Source organism: Protomyctophum bolini (genome assembly GCF_963924005.1).
Source record: "Protomyctophum bolini genome assembly, chromosome: 2".
In the NCBI taxonomy this organism is placed as follows: Eukaryota; Metazoa; Chordata; class Actinopteri; order Myctophiformes; family Myctophidae; genus Protomyctophum; species Protomyctophum bolini.
The window spans coordinates 44075802-44092266 of record NC_137863.1 but is presented as its reverse complement, the minus strand read 5'-3'; the positions used below and the strand labels follow the sequence as shown (position 1 = coordinate 44092266).

Sequence of the window (16465 nt, the reverse complement as noted above, 5' to 3'; positions counted from 1 at the left end):
GGCGGGAACCCCTTTTGGTGTTATAGCATTATGTTATGCTTTAGCTATTGAAAAATAGCAGATCTACAAGCTCATAGCGCGCCACCGAGTGTCGCGCTACGAGCTTGTATAGGTCTGCTATTTTTTTTTTTAATCGAAGAACGACTGACGTAGAAACATAGCTTTTTCAGAAAACTGTCAGGATGTGTAGAAGACATTTTTTAGAATCTGATCTCAGGTCAAAATGGGTTAAGTTTCATGCTATACCAGGACTTAAGGACTAATACAGAGATCTCCAGATATGGGCATATATAGATATGCATATCAGTCGGATCTCCATTGCAATGTGGGAGGATTGTGTACTGAAGCAGCGGTCCGAACTCTAGATCTAACCCCAAACTGAACCTCTGGTCTCCCCCCTTTCTATAGTGGTGTGGTGATGACCTCTGCTAAATTCCTGTCTGTCTTTCTTTCCCTCCTGCCTATATTATCCACCTGTCTGTCTCTCCGCTGTCTCTCTCTGCTCAGGCATCATGGCTGGTTCCAACCGCTCAGGGGACCTGCGTGATGCCCAGAAGTCCATCCCCATTGGAACTATTGCAGCCATCACCACCACCTCCATTGTCTGTATCCTATACTCACTGACTGACTGTACTGCTGTACAGTAGGGTGTAACATAATAAGTAAAACACTGGTCGTTTTAAAATAGTACTAAACAAGGTGTTGTATAAATATGATGATTGTGGCCGTACACACAGGTCAATACACCACGAATAAGGTAATTGCAAAACAAGTAATGTTTTGTGCTTTATAGCAATGCATTTGCATTACACACAGATCTATTTTTTGACTCGATAAAGCAGCGTTCTATCACAGTGACAGGGTTGTTCCCTATATAAGAACAATTGATCCCTAATAAAGCCTTGGATCAGCGACAGAGCGGTCATAATAGAGTTTCTGAGAAAATAAGACACCCACCCTTTGAAATAAAAAAGAAAAGAGAAGCTTATAAAGCTGTCTAATTTACACTGTTGTATAACAGCACCGCTCTCTGTAAGAAAGCCACATAAGCAAAAGTCAATATCAAAATAACAAAACGCAGCAATATCAAATATGCATACGGTAATTTACTATTGAATGTTATAGCAAAAGGCCGATGCATACACCTCACAAGGCTTGGTTACAGGTGCGCAGGGCAATGGAGTATATAATGAAAAAGGGGGCATCTTTGAGAGACAAAGAGGAGGTCCCGCAGACTGTCAGACAAATGTTGCTCTTTATTTGTTCGATGTTTCGGTCGCCTAAGACCTTCATCAGAACAGACAATCGTCTGTCCTGTCCTGTCCTGTCCTGTCTGTCTGTCCCGGTGAACGTCTGTCTAAGCGCCCTGGCATGCAGCGTGCGGGACCTCTTTGTCTTTCAAAGATACCCTTTTCATGTACTATTGTGAATGAAATAAAAGTCGCACTTGTGTGAAGTGAGGGGTGCCCACTGTGGCTGCCGCCTGATGCAGGGGCAAATTAGCCATTGGGCCAGTGGGGCCGTGGCCCAGGGGCCCTTGGCTCTCAGGGGCCCTTCAAGGAAATTGGACCGTAAGGTAATAGGTTTGACGCCCTGAAATGGGCTCCTGGGGCCCTTCATTGGCCATTTATTTTGTTAAATTTAGGTCAAAAAGGTGATAAAAACACTGACCAACATAAAAATGTTGCACGCATGCGCGCTATGGGGGCCCTGCAAAGATTACCGGCCCAGGGGCCCTCGTGGGGTTTAATCCGTCCCTGGCCTGATGCCGCGAGTGCGGGGGCCTGTTGACTTTTAGGGGGCTTGCTGATTTTTTTCATTAAAAGTCCATAGACTTGGCTGCCACATGTCTCTCAGAAATGAGGAACACCTCAAGGTTCAAGGTTCAACTTTATTGTCAGCAATATACCAGTCACAGAGTAAAAGGCACGTGAAATGTACATACAAACAGCTACAGTCTATAGTGTCAAGTAATCTATGTTAAAACTAAAGTCCGTCTCAAGTAAGAGACTTTAAAGTAAGAGATTATCACTTGTAGCAGCAGATATTATAAAAATGTATCCAATGTGTGTGAATGGAGTATATTCACAGTCCTATACGGTATATATCCATGTAAACTTAATGTGGTCGTGCTTCTTCTTCTTCTTGCCCGGTGAGAAGGCGAGCGGCAGCATTCTGCACCAGCTGCAGACGCCTAAGAGCCGATTGGTCCAGTCCTATACATAAAGGGAATTGCAGTAATCTAACCTGGTTTAGTAGTGATGAAGGCATGAATTATACCCTTTCCAGATTGAATGGGGAGAGGTATAGGCCTTGATTCTTGACAGGAGCTGGAGCTGATATAAAAGCTGGCTTTATAACTACGGGAGCTGATCCGTTTGTCGAATGGGAAGTGATGGGAAGTTGAGTTATAATGGCCCGAAGATGACGTGTTCTGTTCTGTTTTTGCTTTCATTGAGGGTCAAAGAAAAGTATTGTTTCATCCATACCATTTGATTAATTTCCTGATCCGGAACTCCTAAGACATGTCCAGTGTGATCATGTTTGGTGCTTGCATCGACGGAGTGGTTCTCAGAGACAAGTAAGTCTGTTAGTTAGCGCATGTCTACCTGCATTCAGACCACCACCAGGTGTTCTGAATTATCAATTATCAATCAGAACATTGTAGTGCTCCACTTTTATTTCTTTTCGAGGGACCTTTGTTGATTAATAGTGACATTGAACACCCGTAATAATTTGTCCCACAGGTGTGTATTAAGGTAATAATAATAATAATAATGAAGACTTTATTTGTATAGCAATTTTTTTAAAACAAGTTTACATACAATGCATGAACAGGCAATTCAAATCGACAATGGAAATTAATAAAAATACAAATTTCCCCTTTCCCCCCGGTTGGAATTTGCATTGATTGAATACTGTATTAACAGTTAGCAAAAAAAGAAAAGAAAAGAAAGGCAGTACAGAAAGTACAGTTCAATACGAGGGTCTGGTAGGCTTTGGCCATTTTCCGAATCGCAGCCAGCTGCACTCCGACGTAGAGCCATTCAGAAATGGGAAAAGGATATTATATCTCTCGCGGGGAATCCACGATAAGAGTCGTATGAGTTGAAATATGAGCATGCCTATAGATAAATGTTCCCGGATAGTTCCTATATATAACCGCTCGGCCTCTCTCTCCCTCTCTCTGCCTGCAGGTTCGGAGAGGGCGTTCAAGGGAACCTGGTGATCGGCACGTTGGCGTGGCCCTCGCCGTGGGTCATCGTGATCGGCTCCTTCTTCTCCACCTGCGGCGCGGGCCTCCAGAGCCTGACGGGCGCCCCTCGACTGATGCAGGCCATCGCCAAGGACGGCATCGTGCCGGCCCTGCGGGTCAGTCTGCATGTATACTATAGCCTGCGGGCCCCTAGCCTGTATGTGTGCTTTCTGCTCCAGAGGGGTTTCGAACCATAGACTGTAAAAAATATGGACAAAGCGTTCCGCGGGTCTAACATGAACGTAAAATGAAGACGGTCAGTCCTTGAATTGTACATCGCCATCTTTCTAGATCCGTTTGGGCCCAGCTGAGCCATTGGCTGGCCCAGACAACGAGGCGGGACTTCCCCCCTTCTTCTTAGTTGGTTTTTATTTTGACTCGAGTGGGTGGGGAATCCCAATCATAGACTGTAACGGTAGCCACGCCCCTCAGAACATACGCGACTTTATGGTATTTTTTTAATAAATGGGACCATAATTTTCCAAAAAGAATATTATGACATTAGAAATGAGACTTTAAACTAGTGACTGGAAGCAGAAGTATTCATGACCATGTTTATTAAGGTAATACAGTCTAGGTGAAGTTGGGCCCAAATACATGGACTTCTATTGGGCTATGGGTTTTTTTGGGCCCAATGACAGCGCCACAACAGGCCATTATATGAACTTTCAGGAAATCCCGATTTCCTTAGTGGCTTCACAAAATATCTGTCTGACTGCCCCCCTGGTTCGAACGGACATAAAAGCCTGGGTGCACAGAGGCTATAGTCTTATGTGTGTCTCACACACTTGGTTACTTGGTTTGTTCACTTTGTTCAGCGTCACCCTCAACACTCCACTGCTCCTTTTGTCCTGACACGATGCGACGACACGTTCCTGATCCCTATCCGTCGTTGTTATACTCCCAGAGAGAACCTCGACATTTTAGCCTCTTTAGCTATAACTCCAAGATCTGCTCCCTCATGTCTTTTCCTCATGCAGTGCCGACTGTCTCTCTAAACCATACAACAGCTAGTCTCACCACCGCCGTGTTTTAAACACCTTTGCCTTTCATTCTTTTGCTGATGCTTTCCTGTCGTAACACACGTCACTTTTCTCCACCGGTTCCAACTGGCCTGCACTCGTTTTCTTCACACTCTTTTCCACACTCGAGCACTGCTCTGAACCCCTAAGTACTTAAAAGTAATAATTAGTTTTCATTTAGTTTCCATTCGTTTTTGTGAGTGGAAAAAGGTAGTCGACGAACATTTTTCGTCTTAGTTTTATAGTCGACGAAAACAACACTGGTCACACAATGCAGCTCCCTCTGACCTTCTCTGTCGACATCCTCGAAGCAAAAATATTGCATCTGTATAGTGTACTCTTCCTTTGGCATGCAATAAAAATAACGATAATAACGATGAAACTATAAAATGACAGTGTTGTCTTGTCCCCAGATCTTTGGCCATGGAAAGGCCAACGGGGAGCCCACTTGGTCTCTGCTGCTGACGGCCTGCATCTGTGAGATCGGCATCATCATCGCCTCCCTGGACGCGGTGGCCCCCATCCTCTCCATGTGAGCACTGAATTATCTCTCTTATGTGGTATTTCTATTTTAGTGTTATCTATGTCGCTATTAAACAAACCCCAACAGTGCGGGGGCAACTGTAAGACGTTAGTGTTTTAAATAAGCCGGGACACTTATTTCCGTCTAGATAAAATGTTATAAATGTTATTGCATCGCAATCTACTCCTGTGATGCTGCAGGCTGATCGGTGTGAGATCGGTGTGAGAACCAAAAGGGGTTCCCGCCCCAAAATGGGTTAAAATCTGCAAGGATGCAGCAATCACACTATCACACAACCGCTTTTTGCTCTAAGGTTATACATTGTGAACAACACATCTGAATTGAAACCGTATAGAAATCAACATAAAAAAGCCGTTTAGCCGTTGCCACTGCTAAACGGCTAAGATTCTTGCGCTTTCTGTGCGATGTTTAATCTGTAAAAGTTAAACGGAACTTCATATTAATGGGACCATAACATAGCATCATAATGGAAGGAAGAACTGTGTACTTGAATCTGTTCTCGTATATCCAGCTTTTGGCGTCTGTTCACAAACTTTGCCCTACACAAACATTCAATTCCCATTGGCAATGAATGGAGAATTTTATGTCATATAGTGTCTGAGCAAATAGACTCTGGAGGAACCCGGTTGACTGAAGTCTAGGTTTAACCCATTTTGGGCCGGAACCCCTTTTGGTCTTAGCATTACGTTATGTTTTAGCTATTGAAAAATAGCAGATCTACAAGCTCGTAGCGCGCCACTCGGTGGCCCGCTACGAGCTTGTAGATCTGCTATTTTTGAAGAATCGTGAAAAGTGACATGAAAGTGTTTGAGAACGACTGACACATAGAAAAACATAGCTTTTTGCAAGAAAACAGTCAGGATTTAGAAGATTTTTTTTGCAGAATCGTTCCCAGGTCAAAATGGGTTAAGGTTGTGTCAAGCCTGACTTGACTGACGCGTACAGTACATGCATTATGTTTTCAGTCGAAAAAAGGCTATATTTGTGGAGTGACACTAACCCATTCTGAACGGGAACCCATGTTGGTGTTAGCATCATGTTATGCTTTAGCTATTGAAAAACAGCAGACCTACAAGCTCACAGCGCGCCACCGAGTGGCGCGCTACGAGCTTGTAGGTCTGCTATTTTTGAAAAAATCGAAGAACATTTTTAGAATCTGATCTCGGGTCAGAATGGGTTAATCAGACCAGCGTGTGTCCAGTGGAAACCTCGTATGAATCTGATCTCAGGTCAGAATGGGCTAAAGACTGTTTCGTTGTGTTTTTGCCCCTACAGGTTCTTCCTGATGTGCTACATGTTTGTGAACCTGGCGTGTGCCTTGCAGACCCTGCTGAGGACTCCCAACTGGAGACCCCGCTTCAAGTTCTACCACTGGTCCGTTCTGTTCAACAGCCAATTAAAACACTCCAAACCCTATATAGCGTTCCGCATTCTGCGCTCAACACCCTATCTAAAAATGGATAGAATGGAAACTCTGTGCAAGCTTGTTGTCTGACTATTTTAGCTGGAGGTATATTTAAGTGTGAAGCGAAATAGGAGGGAGGCCTGTTATAGTCTATAGCGCCCTTTGGGAATCGTGTCAACTAAGTATGGGGATTTAATTGGTGTTGTCAAAACCCGAATGGCAAATATTGCACTTACTCCACTACAATTATTTGATAACTTTACGTCACTATTATTATAAAAAACCATACATTAACCACTTCAGCCCTATACAAACTTTGGCTATTTGAAAATGGCAGATAAAAACATGTGAGTATACTTTTTCCCCACCACTGCTCTCTAATGAGTCTGTCTCTGTCTCTGTCTCTGTCTGTCTCTCTGTCTCTGTCTCTGTCTCTGTCTCTGTCTCTCTCTCTGTCTCTCTCTGTCTCTCTGTCTCTGTCTCTGTCTCTGTCTCTGTCTCTGTCTCTGTCTCTGTCTGTCTGTCTGTCTGTCTGTCTGTCTGTCTGTCTGTCTGTCTGTCTGTCTGTCTGTCTGTCTGTCTGTCTGTCGTCCGTCCGTCCATCGACCCGGTGTGTGTTCTCTGCAGGACTCTGTCCTTCCTGGGGATGAGTCTGTGTCTGTGTCTGATGTTCATCTGCTCCTGGTACTACGCCATCGTTGCCATGGTGATCGCCGGCTCCATCTACAAGTATATCGAGTTCGCAGGGTGAGTGGATAGCGCTATGTATGCCCGTGGGAGAGATTGGATAAGCTGTGTGTGTGTCTGTGTGTGTGTGTGTGTGTGTGTGTGTGGCTGTGTGTTTGAGTTTGGAACTTTGAAAACCCACACCATCCATCAGTCCCAGTGCAGGCGGCGTTTTAAAGGAGACAATTTGTTTGCGGTTTCCCACCACTGCTTGTTTTGGGTTGTCGTATATTTTCCTGTCATGGCAGGTTATGGATTTTTTAACGCAGGCCACCATGACAGAAGAAAGAAAGGTGATTGAAAAAAAGATTGCGGCATTTTATAGCACGTACCTGCCGTCTCTGTCGCGGGTGGAAACCTTGTATGTCCAAGAGAAGTTACTTTTTCACTAAATGGGGAAAATATAATTTTACGAGAGAGACTTGGAGTAGAGACACTGCTTATTTTTGCGTGGAAAGGAGCCAGCTTATAGGTGGTTCAGGCATCTAGCTCGGATGCCTACTCGAGCATCTCCCTAGGGGAGGTCCTCGCTGCACGTCCCACTGGGAGGAGACCCCCTGGGGGGCCGACCAAGGACCAGATGGGGGGGATTACACATCTCCACACTGGGCCTGGGAACGCCTCGGGATCCCCCCCCCCCAGGAGGAAGTCACTAATGTTGCTCTTGGAGAGAAGGGAAGTCTGCAGGGGCTCTCTGGTGGAACTGTTGCCCCCCGCAACCCGACTCGTGATAAGCGGTTGAAGATGGATGGATGGTGTTCCAATGGATGTGATATTATTTAATCACAAGCACACGTGCTGAAAAAAACCCCCAAACATTAGAAGTTGAAAAGGTTTCGCCCCGACAGCGACGTTATAATATAATGTATTTTCAACATCTTTCTAGTTGAAAATGCGTTATTGGGACGTTGAGCAGCAGAGCAATGTAAAAGACGTCTAAACATTCAAGCAGGGTTTCAATGAGCAGGCGTTATGGCAGCAGACATGTTGACTACCACCCTAACACATATTAATGCTGTCATGCACTGACTGGTGGCTCTGGTGGATGGGACGTGTGCCACATACTGACAGACCTACATGTAACGTTAATACACATACATGCAACTCATCTGCTCTCTCTCTCTCTCTCTCTCTCTCTGCTCCCTCCTTCCCTCTCTTTCTTTCTACTGCGTTATGTAATACATCGCCACAGCTTTTTTTTTTCTCCCACATGAATGCCCTATTCCAGTGGTTCTCATTCATATTCAAAAATGTTGCCGGTATTGTCAGTATCGTGGTTATAGTATCGTGGTTATAGTATCATGGTCAGTATCATGACGGTATCATGTTTAGTATCGTGGTCAGTATCATGGCAGTGTCATGTCAGTATCATGTCAGTATCATGTTTAGTATCGTGGTCAGTATCATGGCAGTGTCATGTCAGTATCATGGTCAGTATCATGTCAGTATCATGTTTAGTATCGTGGTCAGTATCATGGCAGTGTCATGTCAGTATCATGGTCAGTATCATGTCAGTATCATGGTTAGTATCGTGGTCAGTATCATGGCAGTGTCATGTCAGTATCATGGTTAGTATCGTGGTCAGTATCATGGCAGTGTCATGTCAGTATCATGTTTAGTATCGTGGTCAGTATCATGGCAGTGTCATGTCAGTATCATGGTTAGTATCGTGGTCAGTATCATGGCAGTGTCATGTCAGTATCATGTTTAGTATCGTGGTCAGTATCATGGCAGTGTCATGTCAGTATCATGGTTAGTATCGTGGTCAGTATCGTGGTCAGTATCATGGCAGTGTCATGTCAGTATCATGTTTAGTATCGTGGTCAGTATCATGGCAGTGTCATGTCAGTATCATGGTTAGTATCATGGTCAGTATCGTAGTCAGTATCATGGCAGTGTCATGTCAGTATCATGGTCATAGTATCATGGTCAGTATCAGTATCGGGTTCGAGCTGGCAACCTTGCGGTTTCCATCCAGCCACTCTACCCTGCGGTGGCGGCCTTAGGAATCTGGAGGCCCGTTTCAAGACCAAATAGGAGGCCCCCATATACCTATGACATAATTATTTTGTTGATACAAATAGTTTTGACTGTCCAATATCACACGCAGCCATTACTCTCGACAATCAGCAACAACAACACCTCTCCTCGTCCCACAATTAAAGTGTCTCCTCCTTTACCTCCCAACGCTGCACATTTTACCCAGGTTTATTAACATAAAATAGGTGTAACTTAACATTGTGGGAGAGAGAGAGCAAGGCAGTGAGTGAGCGAGATAGATAGAGAGGAGGGCCAAGAGTTGCGGGGGTTTGACTGACGCCTGACGTTCAGTCGGAGCTTGGAGACAGACAGACGATACACTGCATCACGTGACTTGTGCATGTCTAGCACACAAAACGAGTGAATATTGTCCCCCGCAGTCCCGACACAAGCACTCGTTTGAGTTATTTGTGGCGCAACATTTCTGACGGTATACCAGAAACTTAATAAGACAAAGAGGTTGAGCATGTTTTTCTTCCCAAATCTAGTATACAGTACAATCCAAAGAAATCCCCAAAAGGTATACAGCACTTTATTATTGGCACACACCAATAAAAGGAACACTAAGCGTTGGTGTGTGTGTGCCAATACAAAGAAAGTGGAAGGCCCAGACGGTTGGCTCAACCGTCTGGACACCTGTAGGCTGCCAAGCCAGCCTGACGGCGTGCCGCGGGTTCGACTCCCGATCCCGACGGCCCATCTCTCTCCCCATTTCCCGTCTGTCTACTTTCAATGTATCAATAAAATCTAAAAAAAAATAAAAAGATCTGGAAATCTTTGTCCTCCATTTATTTGAAATTTTGGATGTGCTACCTTTTTGGGATGTTTTCAATTCCTACTTTTGATGACCAGAAACTTGTCAGAACCTAGAATTGGCCACAGACCACTGTAACACATTGTGTCTGGGACTGTTAAAGTCAAAGTGACCAAAGATGTAGAGACCACATCACTACTCTGCAGAGGGGGGGGGGGGGCTTAATCCTGAAACTAAAAAACCTTGCCAAGAAAACAGCTAAATCTGCCAGTGTCCTACTCACTTTTACTCACTAGAGGTCCTCAGAGTGTGGCACCGTAAAGGTTGTCTGTGAACTAGTGTGAAAATACTAAAACAAACTATTGTACTATTTGAGTCACACTTACACACGCATACTTGCACACACATGCGCACACACACACACACACACACACACACACACACACACACACACACACAATGGCATTGCGTGGTTTAAAATACTGTATTTATTTTATACTGCTATTATGTCATTGTCTACTATGCATTTTCTTTACTATTTACTATTTAACTATTTTTCAACCATTACCCCCCCCCCCCCCCCCCCCCTGAGGGTGGAGGCCCCGTTTCAATTGAAAGTGGTGAAACATACTGTATAGCTATAAGGCCTCCTATGTGACTCTACCACTGAGCCACTACCGCCGCCCCCCAGTGGTTGGGTGGTGCTATAACGGTTGGTCGTGGGTGCTGCTGTGCTGTGTGTTACAGGGCAGAGAAAGAGTGGGGTGATGGCATACGAGGGCTGTCTCTCAGCGCTGCACGCTTCGCCCTCATGAGGCTGGACGAAGAGCCACCACACACCAAGAACTGGAGGTATGATGGAGGACACACACACGCACTCGCTCTCACACTCTTTACTTGTACTTTGAGGATTTTATTATGACGAATGCCATTTAACCCATTCTGACCTGAGATCAGATTCTTAAAAAAAATTGATTTTTCAAAAATAGCAGACCTATACGAGTGGCGCGCTATGAGCTTGTAGATCTGCTATTTTTCGATAGCTAAAGCATGACATAGTGCTAACACCAAAAGGGGTTCCCTGCCCCAAAATGGGTTAATTAATACAAAGTGTTGTATTATGTTTAATGCCTAATCCTATAACCATGACCACCCGACCTGGATCTTTTTCCTGTAACTGTAACTAAGTGTAATAACGACCCCGAATCTTTTTAACCATAAAACACCCATGTCTCTCTTGTGAGGTCACAATATCCTTTTCTCAAATTTGACTATGCTTGAGGTGACATTTGGTATAGTATAGTAGTAGTATACCATTATGCACGCACGCATACGCACGCACATACACATTACACATACACATACACCTACACACACACACACACACACACACACACACACAATGTACAGACTGTTAGGCAGAATCATTTGAAAAGCTGTGCGAGTCAAACGTCCAGTCTCAAGAGACTATACACAACAACAAACACAGCAACACAAATAGACTAAAACCGTCACACCGCCGTCGACATTAACAGGTGCACCACACGGCGAGTGTGTTGCCTCGTTGCGTCTAATTAACGTGGACATTAACAACAACAACAACGTGTCCCTGCATGTTCAGCCATGCGCCTTCCATTAACCCATTCTGACCTGAGATCAGATTCATACGAGGTTTCCACATGGACACACACTGGTCTGATTATTAACCCAGTCTGACCCGAGATCAGGTTCTAAAAAAATGTCAGTCGTTCTTCGATTTCTCAAAAATAGCAGACCTATACAAGCTCGTAGAGCGCCACTCGGTGGCGCGCTATGAGCTTGTAGATCTGCTGTTTTTCAATAGCTAAAGCATAACATGATGCTAACACAAAAATGGGTTCCCGTTCAAATGGGTTCTGAGGGAGCCGTCATGTGTCTAAGCAGGGTTTCTGTGATTGGACATTAACACGTGAACCCGTCCCACGCTGTGTGCTCAGTGGTGGCCATGATGTAACCGAGTACATTTACCCTATACTTGAGTAGTGTACTTATAAGTACATGTTTTGAGTGTCTGGTACTAGTATTTGGTATTTTTTTTGGATACTCATGGCTTTCAAAGACAAATATTGCACTTTTGACTCCGGTACATTACCAAGAAGAGGGGTAAATACTTATTGAATTATAGCCAACTTACTGTATTTAAAATATTGTGAAAACACTACGATCTACTACAAGCTTGTGACCCTTGTAGATTTTCACTATTATCGATGTCTGTTGAACAATTCTAGAAAATCGGAAACTTTTGGTTAAATGGGGAAAAAATGTCAACGCGCCATCGCAAGGCATTGATATTACAAAAAAAAATAAAGTGCAAATTGTAACTCGTTATAGTTTTGAATACTTGATCATACGGTATTTTTTTTAAAGCGTCTATACTCACACACACATTTTGACCAGGAATAACACATACACATTGACTCTGCGCGGTACAGTATAGCCTATACTGCGGTGTGAGTGTTTCGTCCAACCCACTGAGACTCTTGACATTAACACGTGAACCCCGCCCCCACGGCTGTGCTATCCTCTGCCTTTTTTCTCACTTGGCCTCTCTTCCTCCTTATCAGAACTCCTGAACTTTCGCGCTGCTCACCCAGCCTTTTCTTCTTCACACCTCTGTCGTCCCACCACCACCACCACCACCACCGCTCGCCTTCGCCTTCTTCCCCCCCCGGTCCTCACCACACCCTCTGCTCCCTTCTTCTCTCTGCCTTTCTCCTCCTCCTCCTCCTCCCTCTCTGCTCCCTATACTTCCCCTGCTTCCTCCTCCTCCTCCTCCTCCTCGTTATCCAAATAGGCCCCAGCTGCTGGTGCTCGTCAACACGGATGCGGAGCAGAACGTGGAGCAGCCCCGCCTGCTCTCGCTGACCAACCAGCTGAAGGCGGGCAAAGGCCTCACCATCGTCGGCACGGCCCTGGAGGGCACCTACCTGAAGAACAGCGAACAGTCCCAGAAGGCCGAGAAGGTATACCAAATAGTCCAGGATGTTGTACTGTATACCCCCATAACTTCAGTCTAATGTAATATTCGTATTTAATTTAACCCGTTCTGACCTGAGATCAGATTCTAAGAAATGTCTTCTACACAACCTGACAGTTTTCTGAAAAAGCCATGTTTCTATATGTCAGTCGTTCTTCGATTTTTCAAAAATAGCAGACCTATACAAGCTGCTACGAGCTTGTAGCACAGTAGCACAATGTGTGTTTTTAATTTGATGGCACAACCTAATAAACCACCTAATTGATATTGTTATACTTATTTTATATACTTTATCGCATGATGACAAAATAGTTGATCTATACATAGCTCAAAACATGTCACTCCGACACATGTTTCTGCCTATGACGACAAGCCCAAAGTAGGGACTAGCAATTTGATTGGTTAACAGCCTATAGTGGCGTGCATTTATGAGGGCAGGTGCTCAAGTGAAAAAGAAAAAAAGGGCACCAGCTTGTGCGGTGCGTGGAACCACCGGATGCCTTAATAGTGTGTGAGATTTATAGATTCTGGGGCATAAATAATATATTAGAAGCTTTTAATCCAGAATTGATCGATGCCACCATGGGCCACACATACTGTACACTGTCTGTACAAAACAAGAACAACAACACTGTACAAAGAAAGACTTATAAAAAAAAAGGGGGGACGTTGGTCCCGGAGGCCACCACTAGGTGGTGCTCCAGCACCACTATAGTGTCTATACGTGTGCACACCACTGTTAACAGCTTGTATCATATATGAGTGACTGACTGTTGATACAGAAGACACCTCCCTGACAATAACAGCCGAGACAGCTTGTTTATTTTTGGACCACAACGCTTATTATAGTAGACGATATTAAGATAACCCCATGTTATTCTCCATAGAGAAATCACTTCCGCGAACCAGGGGGAATCGAAGGGATGAGCGAGTTACGTCAGGACTTCGGTGCTCTATACCTGCATAATTGAAGGCCACTTTCTCCCTCCCTCCCCACCCCCCACCAATCCAATCCAATCCACTTTATTCATATAGCACGTTTCAAAACTCAGAGTTTACAAAGTGCTGGAGAACAGGAGAAAATAAAAACAAATGCACTACAGCTACCACACAGAAAAACAACAGCGAGAAAACAAAGTACAAACAGTGAAAACAACTGAGACACAATACAGAAAAACAACAGAAAAGCATCACAGTGAGACAAACATATACAAGGACCGAAGGAAGGAACCAGGCACTGCGTAAGCTCATGGAGACGGAGAAGGTGACGGTGTCGTCCAAATACTTATACCTGCATAATTTAAGGCCACTTCCCCCCCCCCCCCCCCCCCCCAGGCACTGCGTAAACTCATGGAGACGGAGAAGGTCAAAGGCTTCTGTCAGGTGACGGTGTCGTCCAACCTGCGCGACGCCACCTCCCACCTGGTGCAGGCCAGCGGCCTGGGAGGCCTGAAGCACAACGCCGTGCTGGTCAGCTGGCCGCGCAACTGGAAGCAGGCCGACGAGCACCAGACGTGGAGGAACTTTATCGGTGGGTCTATAGTATTAAAAGGTTTATAATAGTTTTTGGTTTTTTTCATTATAGTTTAGTTTTTAGTTAGTTTTGACATGTTTTTTTTCTAATTGAGTTAGTTTTTGTTGGTTTTTAGAGTGGGTTTGCTAGTTTTTGTTTTTGGTGAAAATGCTTAGTTTTAGTTTAGTTTTTTTTCGTACTTTTGGTTTATTTGAGGGTAAGGGGTTAGCGTGGCTACATGCTGCCGTATACGGTGCTGAAAACTGCCGTAAAACTTGTTGGAGAAATGAGGAAATTAATCTAATGAATTTAAAAGGATTATATTGTAAATATCCGAAAGGCATGTCTAGATATTGATAAAAACTAAATAATAAATACTAAGGGTATTTTGTCTATAATTTCAGTTAGTTTTGTCAGGACACACAATACAGTTTCAGTTTAGTTATCGTCTTTTAATTTATGTTTAGTTGTTATTAGTTTCAGTTAACTAAAATGTTTTTTTTTAATTCTAGTTTTCGTTTTTTTTTTAGTTAGTTTTAGTTAACTATTATAACCTCCGGTCTACACACTATACACTACAGTAGAGCTATAGCTTTTTGCTCGGCTGATGCCGTGCCGAATCAATTCCCCTCCCGAGGGCCCTGGCTGGCTGGCTCGCTACACCAAATCAAAAGCACTAGCACTATGGCGCTATCTCCGCTGCTGCTCCCATAAGCCAAATTCCCAACACCCCCAAAATCTCTGCCACACTCGCGCTCACTCACACTTGGTCACTCCAGCATGCATGGCAAATTATGGTGGGATTGGTATGACCTGCCGAAATATGTGACCATCTCGTGAACTTCACACAAAACTTACATAGAAGTATTTAAAAAACGTGGACTAAATACTGCTATAGGTTGAACTCTGCTAATGGACAAACTTGCAACAATTTACATTAGGACACTAACATTATGTGATTGTCTTTACGCGATTGTCACATATTTCAGCAGGTCACCAATTTCACAGTAACACCACCACCACCATGCTGGACTGAGCGAGTAAGAGTATAGTGAGTGAACGAGTGGCCGAGATTTGGGGTATTGGAATTTGGGCTATAGCGTTATAAGGCTTTCTCCTTGACGTTGGATCTGCTGTTTTTGAGAAACTGTCGGACAACCAAAAACATGTGTTACAATTCCTGTGTCACGTTGAAATCGGTGACCTATGAATTATGTTTTCGATGGAGGCAACAGCTCTACTGTACCTAGAGAATTGGTCTCGCACAGGGCCCTGCAAGCTGTGGGCCGTGGCGTGGCGGTTAACACATTCTGACCCGAGATCAGATTCTAAAAATGTTCTTCTACATCCTGACAGTTTTCCATTCTGACCTGAGATCAGATTCTAAAAAAAATCAGAAATCCAGTAATTTTAAAGTTTAGGTGGTTAAATAAAATAAAGTCTAGTTTATATACATGTATTCTATTTAAACTTGTTTGCTTGTTCATTGTTGAATTAAAGTTCAATGTTTCATTTTCTATATTATGTTTTTTTTTCTTTTTTTTTCTCTATATCAAAGTTTTATTTTAGCTATTGATTTATAAATTAAATGTTCTCAAATGGAAATCGACGTGAAACTCGGGAGTCAAAGTCAAAACATCGGTAAGCTATACTGTATGCTAAACCTTGGCCTACGACTCTCCAAAATCAGAGAACGGGCATCAAACCCCAAAAACGTGGCATCGGTTATGGGCATATAGAACTAGGTCCAGTTTTTAACAGTCTATACTCTATTCAGAACAAAGTCTGAAAATGGCCTCACTTGGGGGGAGGGGGAAACTTCTCATTAGAGGTCTCTCCTTCCCACGGGTTTTTAGTGGAGCCGTCCGGAGCCGGAGGGGAGTGTCTTTAAATGGGAGTATAGAGAGGTTGTCCAGGGTCAAAGACCTTCCAGCACACAGCTGCCTGGTTTAGTTCTACAAGCTGCTGCCGCTGTGGTCCCACTAATACCCCAGCTGTGTTAACATTCATGCATATAAATCCCTTGTATTGTTAGTGTGTGTATAGTTAGTGTACAGTTGAACTTGTGTGTAGGGCTGCAACCATATGGATCGATACTAGTATTCTTAGCGATTGTTTGTCCTTTTTCGATGAATTGAATGATCAAGAAGCACTTGATGACATTGATGAATTGACGCAGGATTTATTTT

The 16465-nt window shown here is 44.0% G+C and overlaps 2 protein-coding genes across 2 annotated transcripts in view; one reads left to right on the top strand and one right to left on the bottom strand.

Annotated features, from left to right (window-relative positions):
• slc12a5a (solute carrier family 12 member 5a) overlaps nucleotides 1-16465 on the bottom strand; it is a gene marked incomplete at both ends in the record, with an annotated part of 263063 nt that overhangs the window by 38305 nt on the left and 208293 nt on the right. The window lies entirely within an intron of this gene.
• Nucleotides 297-16465, top strand: part of LOC308325875 (solute carrier family 12 member 5-like) — a gene marked incomplete at its 5' end in the record, with an annotated part of 28359 nt that continues 12190 nt past the window's right edge. Inside the window, 10 exons of the mRNA XM_080778608.1 lie at nucleotides 297-306; nucleotides 508-606; nucleotides 2524-2581; nucleotides 3198-3372; nucleotides 4692-4810; nucleotides 6098-6196; nucleotides 6855-6974; nucleotides 10495-10599; nucleotides 12581-12749; nucleotides 14099-14294. Of these exons, the coding sequence (XP_080634734.1) occupies nucleotides 297-306; nucleotides 508-606; nucleotides 2524-2581; nucleotides 3198-3372; nucleotides 4692-4810; nucleotides 6098-6196; nucleotides 6855-6974; nucleotides 10495-10599; nucleotides 12581-12749; nucleotides 14099-14294 (1150 nt within the window). The remainder of the gene's footprint in view (nucleotides 307-507; nucleotides 607-2523; nucleotides 2582-3197; nucleotides 3373-4691; nucleotides 4811-6097; nucleotides 6197-6854; nucleotides 6975-10494; nucleotides 10600-12580; nucleotides 12750-14098; nucleotides 14295-16465) is intronic.